This window comes from Nicotiana attenuata, unplaced genomic scaffold, assembly GCF_001879085.1.
Source record: "Nicotiana attenuata strain UT unplaced genomic scaffold, NIATTr2, whole genome shotgun sequence".
Lineage (NCBI taxonomy): Eukaryota > Viridiplantae > Streptophyta > Magnoliopsida > Solanales > Solanaceae > Nicotiana > Nicotiana attenuata.
The window spans coordinates 52,094-61,616 of record NW_017675499.1 but is presented as its reverse complement, the minus strand read 5'-3'; the positions used below and the strand labels follow the sequence as shown (position 1 = coordinate 61,616).

At 42.1% G+C, this 9,523-nt stretch overlaps 1 protein-coding gene across 1 annotated transcript; it reads left to right on the top strand.

The window, feature by feature from the left end:
• The first annotated feature begins 1,510 nt into the window (after window positions 1-1,510).
• LOC109220141 lies at window positions 1,511-6,504 on the top strand. The gene is made up of 7 exons (XM_019384604.1): window positions 1,511-1,682; window positions 2,307-2,698; window positions 2,873-3,066; window positions 3,150-3,162; window positions 3,606-3,708; window positions 4,726-4,927; window positions 6,447-6,504. Exons 1-7 carry the CDS (start codon window positions 1,511-1,513, stop codon window positions 6,502-6,504), a joined length of 1,134 nt encoding a protein of 377 aa, XP_019240149.1.
• The last annotated feature ends 3,019 nt before the right edge of the window (window positions 6,505-9,523 follow it).

Below are 9,523 nucleotides of genomic sequence, written 5' to 3'. Positions count from 1 at the left end.
GCGCTGGGCACTTCTGACAATTCACATTTTCTCCGCTCCAAACCCACAAATACATGACCTAGCTTACTGGAAACACATATTTGGGCAGTCTGTGAACATCACTGACATCTCCTGAAAAGAGACCACACATTTTGGAGCTAGGGTTCTTGCACACACACTTGGGTCTTGAAGATTTGAAGCTTTTTTGGTTGAGAATCTCTTACTCATTTATGCTCATTTCTTTTTTTCCTTGATTTGTATTGTATATCTAAGTGTGTAGTATTTATTCCAACACTTAAATCTTGTTTATGGGAATATTCATAATTAAAGTGTGGATTAAATACCTTGTTGTGCTTATATATTGAATAATTTTTATTTAATTTGAAATGAGTTATTATTTGTTTAATTATTCTTATTCTTCAATGTTTCCAAAGGGATTAGCTAACCCTAGGACTCGCCCATTTACTTCGAATTAATTTTGGAAAAGATAATTTGGGGTTGGGAAAGATTAATTAACAAGAACTTGAGGTTTTAACCCTCATTTTATAGATTCGACCTAGGATAGGATTGAACTACTTGTGGCCATATTCGGGTGTGCTTAATCTCTTAACTATTTCAGGGATAATTCAATTGGGAAGTCTTGTTAGTCTTTGGAAAAAGCTAATAAGGAACTATTACCCGAGCTAATTAATACAAACTCGCTCATATTTGTAAAATCGTGAAATACATTGGATTGTTACTTGTAGCCATTGATCATTTTACTTGCTTTCTAGGTTAGTTTACATTTTCGCATCCATACTTGTAGCCATTGATCATTTTACTTGCTTTCTAGGTTAGTTTACATTTTCGCAATTAGTTATAAATATTTTCTCAAAACCATTCTAAGTGTTTGGCATTGCATAACAAGCGATAATTCTCTTACACTCATAATCGTCTACATATTGTTTTCTGTGGGAATCGACCCCGACTCATAGTTGGGTAAATTATATTGCATGCGATTGTGTCCATTTACTTTTCAGTAGTGGATTTGGACGTCATCAGGTACCCAAAACTTGGGAGGGCCCAACAGATTTTATGCTATGCGGAGGCGTCGGGATTTAGAGGCTTTTCTAGATGTTGTCACGGGTATATTGACTGTCCAATCTCATGATGTGTATGCTCTTATTGATCCTGGTTCCACTTTGTCCTATGTCACTCCTTAAGTTGCTATGGATTTTGGGATAGAACCGAAATAACTTCATGAGCCGTTCTCTGTATCTACTCAGGTTGGTGAGTCTATTGTGGCCGCGCGGGTTTATAGGGATTGTGTTGTCACGATACGTGGTCGGAACACCATGGCCGATCTCATTGAATTGGGAATGGTTGATTTTGATGTGATAACGGAGATGGACTGGCTTTATTCATGTTTTGCCAAGCTTGATTGCGAACTAGAACTGTGAGGTTCGAATTTCCAAGTGAGTCAGTGATTGAATGGAAGGGGGATAATGTGGTGACGAAGGGTAGGTTTATTTCCTATTTTAAGGCCACGAAGATGATTAACAAGGGGTGTATCTACCATTTGCTCCGGGCTACGGACACCGATGTTGAGGCACCTACACTTGAGTCTGTGCCAGTTGTGAATGAATTTTCAGATGTCTTTCCAGATGAGCTCCATGGGATCCCACCGGACAGGGAGATTGATTTTGGGATTGATGTGATGTCAGGCATGCAGCCTATATCTATCCCTCCTTACAGAATGGCACTGAAAGAATTGAAGGAGCTAAAGGAACAACTGAAGGACGTGTTAGACAAAGGTTTCATCCGACCGAGTGTGTTGCCTTTGGGCGCACTGGTTCTCTTTAAAGAAAGATGGGTCACTTAGGATGTGTATTGACTATCGGCAACTCAACAATGTCACAAACAAAAAATAAGTACCCACTGCCAAAGATAGATGACGTGTTTGATCAATTGCAAGGTGTCGAGTACTTCTCCAAAATTGATTTAAGATCCGGGTATCACCAATTGAAGATCAGGTAGCAGGATATTCCGAAAATAGCTTTTAGAACCCGGTATGGGCACTTTGAATTTCTGGTGATGTCTTTTGGGCTAACAAATGCCCCGGCAGCTTTCATGGATTTTAAGAACCGAGTCTTCAAGACTTTCCTCGACTCCTTTGTGATAGTGTTCATTGACGATATACTCGTATATTCACGAACGAGAGGACCATGCCAATCATCTTAGGGCAGTTCTGCAGACTCTATATCAGCACAAGTTGTATGCGAAGTTTTGGACGTGCGAATTTTTTCTTGAATCTGTCATATTCTTGGGTCATGTTGTCTTCTGCGAAGGAATTAAGGTTGACACTCAGAAGATTTGGCCTAGGCCCACAACTCCAACAGAGATTCGCAGTTACCTAGGCTTAACGGGGTATTACAGAAAGTTTGTGAAGGGGTTCTCTACCCTTGCTTTTCCGTTGACTAAATTGATGCAGAAGGTGAGTAAGTTTCAATGGTCTGATGCTTGTGAAAAGAGCTTCCAGGAGCTGAAATCAAGATTGACTATGACGCCGGTGTTGACCCTACCAGAGGGTACAATTGGGTTTGTGGTGTATTGTGATGCTTCAAGGATCGAGCTTGGGTATGTATTGATGCAACATGCCAAGGTGATAGCTTATGCTTCTAGGCAACTCAGGAATAATGAAAATAACTATTCAACACATGACTTAGAACTTGCAGTAGTGGTATTTGCATTAAAGATTTGGCGTCATTATTTGTATGGGGTCCATGTGGATATATTCAAGGACCACAAGAGCCTTAAATATATTTTCAAATAGAAGGAACTGAATTTGAGGCAGAGAAGATGTCTTGAGTTACTCAAAGATTACGACATGGATATCATATATCACCCGGGAAAGGCCAATGTTGTAGCGGACGCTCTTAGCCGGAAATCTATGGGTAGTTTGGCTCACTTGGAGGCATATCAAAGGCCGTTGGCCAAGGAGGTTCATCGGTTGGCTAGTTTGGGAGTTCATCTCGCGGACTCTAGTGAAGGAGAGGTGATTGTGCAAAATAGGGCTGAATCATCGCTCATGGTGGAGGTCAAAGAGAGGTAATTCAACAATCTATTGTTGGTACAATTGAAGGAGGGGATTCATAAATATAAGACTATGGCTTTTTCTCTTGGCATGGAAGATGGTACACTAAGGTACCAAGGGCGACTATGTGTTCCAAATGTATCATGATCTCAATGAAGTCTACTAGTGGAATAACATGAAGAGGAATGTGGCGGACTTTGTGGAAGGATGTCCGAATTGTCAGCAAGTAAAGTTCGAACACCAACGGCCCGGTAGGTTGGCACAGAACATAGAAATTCTAATGTGGAAGTGGGAAATGATTAATATGGACTTTGTGGTAGGACTACAGCGCACTTCGCGCAAGTTTGACTCCATCTGTGTAATTGTGGATCGACTCACGAAGTCAGCACATTTCTTGCCAGTTAAATCTACCGACACAGCGGAACAATATGCTCAGTTGTATATCAAGGAAATAGTCAGGTTGCATGGCACTCTAGTTTCTATCATTTCGGACCGAGGGGCACAATTCACGACTAATTTTTGGAAGATATTTCAGCAAGGTTTGGGTACTCAGGTGAATCTTAGTACAGACTTTCATCTACAAATCGATGGGCAGGCAGAGCGGACTATTCAGATGCTTGAGGATGTGTTGTACGCTTGTGTTCTTGATTTCAAGGGTAGCTGGGATGATCATTTGCCACTCATAGAATTTGCCTACAACAACAGTTATCATGTAAGAATTCAGATGGCACCATTTGAGGATTTATATAGTATGAGATGTAGATCTTCCATTGACTGGTTCGATATTGGGGAAGCGGAATTGATAGGACCAGACCTCGTGCATCAGGCTATAGAGAAGGTTAAGGTCATTAAGGATTGGTTGAAAACTGCTCAGAGCCGCCAAAAGTCCTATTCGTATGTTCGTTGCAGAGATTTGGAGTTCAAAGAAGACGATTGGGTATTCTTGAAGGTTTCCCCCGTGAAGGGTGTAATGCAGTTTGGTAAGAAAGGGAATTTGAGCGCGAGGTATGTCGGGCCATACAGAATCGTTTAGAGAATTGGTCAGGTGGCATACAATCTTCAGCTACCACCTGAAATGTCATTAATGCACCCGGTATTCAATGTGTCTATGTTGAAGAAGGTAGTGGGAGATCCGTCGCTTATTGTGCCAGTTGAGACTATTGAGGTTAATGAAGAACTGACCTATGAAGAAATTCCAGTGGCCATTCTTGATAGGGAAGTCCTAAAGCTAAGAAATAAAGAGATTGCCTCCGTGAAAGTGCTATGGCGAAACCAATAGGTTGAAAAGGCTAGTTGGGAGGCCGAGGAAGAAATGAAGAAGAAGTACCCTCATTTGTTTGAATAGCTATGTAATTGTATTTATGAAATTGTTGCTTATGAATTATGTATCACTTGTATAGTTGATGTTAAAGGGTGTTCCTTCCTGGTTATAAGTTGCTTATGTCATTGGATTATGTATATGTTGTTAGGATTTGTTTCTCGGGTTCTCTGGCAGGTGGATAGACCCAGTTATAGGGGAAACTCTACCAAAATGTTTGGAAATTTAGGGAGTTAGTCAAAATTTGGCGCTGTTGGTATGCTAATGGTGAATTTTGACCCTCATTCGAGGACGAATAATCTTAAGTGGGGAAGGATGTAAGGCCCCGTAAAAAAATTTTTACTCAAAAACCCAGGATTTCGTGGTGCCGAGGATGACTTACGTGTTCATGATTGTAGAGATTCTACGGGGCGAGCTTGCGAGTTGCGGTATGGACTTTTAGGGTTGAACAGTGCACTGGGGAGTAAAGGAAAATTTTTGGTAGAAAAAGGCATTTCTGCGGTCCACTATGCGGCCGCAGAATCACTCTGTGGGCGGCAAAATGGCCGGAGAGTGAGGTAGAAATTGGGCAAATTTGGATGCCATTTCGCGGTCGATTATGCGACTGCAGAACAGGTCTGCGGCGCATTGTGCGACCGCAGAACAAGTCTGTAGGCGCATAACGACCGCATACCCAGACAGCGGTGCCCAGTTCCGGAGGACCATTTAGCGGCCCATTTTGTGGACCGCAGATGCGTTATGCGGTCGCATATTCTGTTTTGGAGCTTCATTTTTTTGGTTTTTATAACCCGACCCCATTTCATTGTATAGACGCTACAGATCATTTCTTAAGCAAAAACCTGATACTTTGAGAGTGAGAGAGTGCTCTAGAGTGGCTGAGAGTTCAACCAATTGTTCCTTAAGTCTTACTCAAATATTGGAAGATTAACAAGGTAAACTCACTAGGTCTTCATCCTAGAGGTAAGATTCTATATCCTAACCCTCAATTTCGAAATTTAACTAAAAATAGGTAATTAATAAGGCAGTTCTTGGGGTGTGGGAGTTGTTCTTCTTGCATGCATGTGTTATCAAAGGGTGTAGGAAGATTTTTGAGCCAAAAATGGTAGATAATAGGTTGTGGAATGATGGAATCCACCATAGGAGGACCTTGAAACACTAATGTGCACCTAGTGTTTGATAAAATGTTCAAATAAGCTGGAACCATGATCATCTTCTTAATTTTGGTTCAATTTGTTATATTTTTAAAATAGATCGACGTTTCTAAGATTTTCGGAACATTTTAGAGATTAAGGAAGCTGAAGTGAGGTATGTTGCTAAACACTTCTTCTCTAAGAATTGAACCCCACAACCCTTGTAAGTTTCAAGTTGTTCATCATAAATCGATTATTTCGAATAAGCTTTGTGACAAAGATATATGCTCAATACATGTTTCAAACGCCCTTATCATGTTGTGCTACTAATGGAGGATGTGTTCAAAGTATGTATTGCATATCTACATGTTATGAGTCCAAGTCGTGTTTCGAATGAAAGTTATTATGCCAAATTGTGTAGATATTGTGATTGCGATTACACCTCCACCTGCATATATTGAGGGACAGGGCCGCTTTGTGTAGGTTTTTGGTATTGTTGTTACCCCTCCACCTGCATATATTGGGTTGAGGCCGCTTTGTGTAGGTTTTTGGTATTGTGGTTACACCTCCACCTGCATATATTGGGGTGAGATGGCAGGGCCGCTTTGTGTAGGTTTTTGGTACTGTGGTTACATTTCCACCCGCATACATTGGGGTGAGGCGGCATGGCCGTTTGAGTAGAGTTTTTGGTATTGTGATTGCACCTCCACCTGCATACATTGGGGTGAGGCGGTAAGGCCGCTTTGTGTAAAGGTGGTTGCAGAGGATCTCGAGTTATAAATGTTATCGAAAGCACTTGATAAATTTGCTTTGTCTTTAACAACTATCTATGCTATGCTATTGTCACCCTGATTCATCATATTCATGTTGTATTTCCAAGTCCTTGATTAGGTGTTTGGCTTTCATACTAGTACTAGTCGACATGTACTAACGTCTCTTTTGCCAGGGGTGCTGCATCTTTAATGGATGCAGGTGGTTCGACAACGGAAGGTATTGACCAGTGATAGTGGTAATCATTCTTCCTAGCTGCTTTGGTGACCCCCGTTTCATTCTGGGGTCGTGCATCTTTTTTCTCGTGTGTATTATTATGTTTTAAGATATAAACAGAGATCATTGTACTCTTTTGTATCTATTAGAGGCTTCGTAGACATAGTGTGGGTTTTGTATTGGCGTGGGAAGGATAAACTAAAGATGTCGTAATTGTATCGCATGCTTCTTCTATTAAACTATGGTTGTGAAACGTATTGTTTTGGGGACTTATAAATGATGCAACTATTGGTACCGAACTTGAGTGGTTCACATGACTATCTCATTATCTAATTAATGAAATCGATCCATTCTTTATTTATATGTAATCTAGGTAGAAGGAAATCTAGCAGGCTTGCTCTGCCGGGTTATCCTTGTTGAGCGCCGGTCGCGCTTCCCGAGGTTGGGGCGTGACAAGTTCAGTCACCTAGAAAGAATCCAAATAGCAATCACCGGCCCCGGCCCTGACCGAACCAAAAAAAGCAGGAGACAGGCGAGGATGATGATTACAGAGTCCGTAGGTCCTTCATAGCCCCTGACGATTCTGATGCCACCAAGTCAATAGTTGAGGAGCTGGAGCAAGTCAGATTGATCGAGCACCTGCCCAATTGGAAGATATACTTGGGCACGGGGCTAACTCCCGAGCTCAAAAAAAAACTCATTGAATTCCTTATAGATAACATAGATTGTTCCGCTTGGTCCCATCTTTACATGATAGGGATCCCGCCGAAAATAACTACTCACAAGCTGAGCTTGAATCTGAAGTTTTCACCCGGTTAAATAGAAGAGAAGACTTCAGGCTGAAGTCAAACATGCATTCATCAAAGACGAGGTATCCAAACTCCTTAAAATAGGTTCCATTCGAGAAATCAAGTACCGAATTGGTTAGCAAACGTAGTGGTAGTGCCTAAAAAGGGAAATAAATTAAGAATGTGTGTAAGAATTGAACAAGGCATGCCCTAAGGACTCTTGTCCTTTGCCTAACATCGATCGCATGATCGATGCTACGGCCGGCCACGAGATACTTGGCTTTCTCGACGCCTATTCCAGGTATAACAAGATTCGGATAGACCCGAGCGACCAAGAAAAGACTTCCTTCATTACTAAATATTGCACCTATTGTTATAACGTAATGCCATTCGGACTAAAAATGTCGGTGCCACTTATCAATGCCTAGTAAATCGGATGTTCGAAGAGCAAATAGGAAAATCAATGGAGGTTTACATTGATGACATGTTAGTTACGTCCCTGCGAGTAGAGGACCATTTGTAACATTTGTAGGAAACCTTCAACATACTGAAGAAATACAATATGAAGATGAAGCCGGAGAAATGCGCATTCAGAGTCGTGTCCGGGAAGTTCCTTGGATTCATGGTGTCCAACCGGGGAATTGAGATCAATCCAAACAAGATCAAGGCCATAGAAGATATCACCATGGTGGACAATGTCAAGGTCATTCAAAGGCTAACCGGGCGCATAGCCGCCCTGGGTCGGTTCATTTCAAGGTCCTTCAGTAAGAGACATCGGTTCTTCTCGTTATTGAAGAAGAATAATAACTTCTCGCGGATGTCGGAGTGCCAGCAAGCTTTGGAATAACTAAAATGGTACCTTTCGAGTCCACCTTTGATTCATACTACGAAGGCAGACGAGCAGTTGTACCTGTACTTGGCGGTATCCGAGATAGCAGTAAGCAGAGTCTTAGTCCGGGAGGAAGAAGGTATGCAATTTCCTATATATTATGTTAGCAGGACTCTAGGCGAGGCCGAAAAAAAGGTATCCTCACTTGGAGAAATTGGCGCTCGCTTTTCTAAGCGCCTCCAGGAAGTTAAGGCCATGTTTTCAGTGCCATCCCATATGTGTCGTTACTACTTACCCATTAAGGAACATAATGCACAAACCTGAGCTCTCGAGACGATTGACCAAATGGGCCGTGGAAATTAGCGGGTACGAAATTGAATATTGACCCCAAACCACCATCAAATCTCAAATTTTGCCAGACTTCGTGGCCGACATCACGCTAGCCTTAATACACGACGTCGAAAAAGAATTGTTGTTAACCTCGAGGACCTCCTTGGGGGATTTGGACCCTCTTTACAGACGGTGCCTCGAACGCAATGGGGTCCGGACTCGGCATCGTGTTGAAGCTACCCTCGGGTAACGTAGTTAGGCAATATATTAGAACTGTGAAATTGACTAACCATCAGGCCAAGCATGAGGCCATGATTGCAGGTCTCGAATTTGCTAAAATCCTGGGGGCCGAAGTGATCGAAGCTAAATGCGGTTCCCTCCTTTTGGTGAATCAAGTCAATGGGACATTCAAGGTGAAGGAGGAACGAATGCGAAGATACTTGGATAAACTACAGGTAATGCTACATTGATTCAAGGAATGGACCCTACAACACGTGCACCGGGATCAAAATAGCGAAGCAACTCTGGCTAACTTGGGGTCATCGGTTGATGACAAAGAATTAATCTCAGGAACGGTCGTACAGCTCATGAAATTAATAGTGGAAGAAGGCCACACCGAGATAAACTTGACAAGCTTAACCTAGGACTGGAGAAACAAGTATATAAATTACTTAAAGACAGTGAAGCTGCCCTCAAATCCTAAAGAATCGAGGGCTCTGCGCCGGAAGGCGGCCAGGATTAGCCTGCCCGAAGATAATACCCTGTTTAGAATAACGTTCCATGGCCTACTCGCCATATGTCTATGTCAGGCCCCAAACTCGGGGAGCGCGACCAGCGCTCAATCGAGATAACCCGGCCGAGCAAGCCTGTATAATACCTTCTACTCGAACTCACTCATGAATAAAGAGACAATATATTTCATTAATTAGGCAGTGAGGAGGATCATGTGAACAACAATACCAATTCATTATCAGCAGTTACATCATTTATATGTTTCAAAATACATACACTCATAGTTCAATGTGGAACGTGTGATATAATTACAACGTTACTAGTTCGACTTCCCCAACACCAACATACCACCCATAC

Excerpts from the sequence above, each read along its gene's own strand:
- LOC109220141 (XM_019384604.1), top strand. The coding sequence starts at position 1,511 with ATGATTAACAAGGGGTGTATCTACCATTTGCTCCGGGCTACGGACACC. Across the intron at positions 1,683-2,306 it reads TGGGATTGATGTGATGTCAG|GAATTAAGGTTGACACTCAG; the intron begins GCATGCAGCCTA and ends TCTTCTGCGAAG. Across the intron at positions 4,928-6,446 it reads CAAAATGGCCGGAGAGTGAG|GGGTGCTGCATCTTTAATGG; the intron begins GTAGAAATTGGG and ends CTCTTTTGCCAG.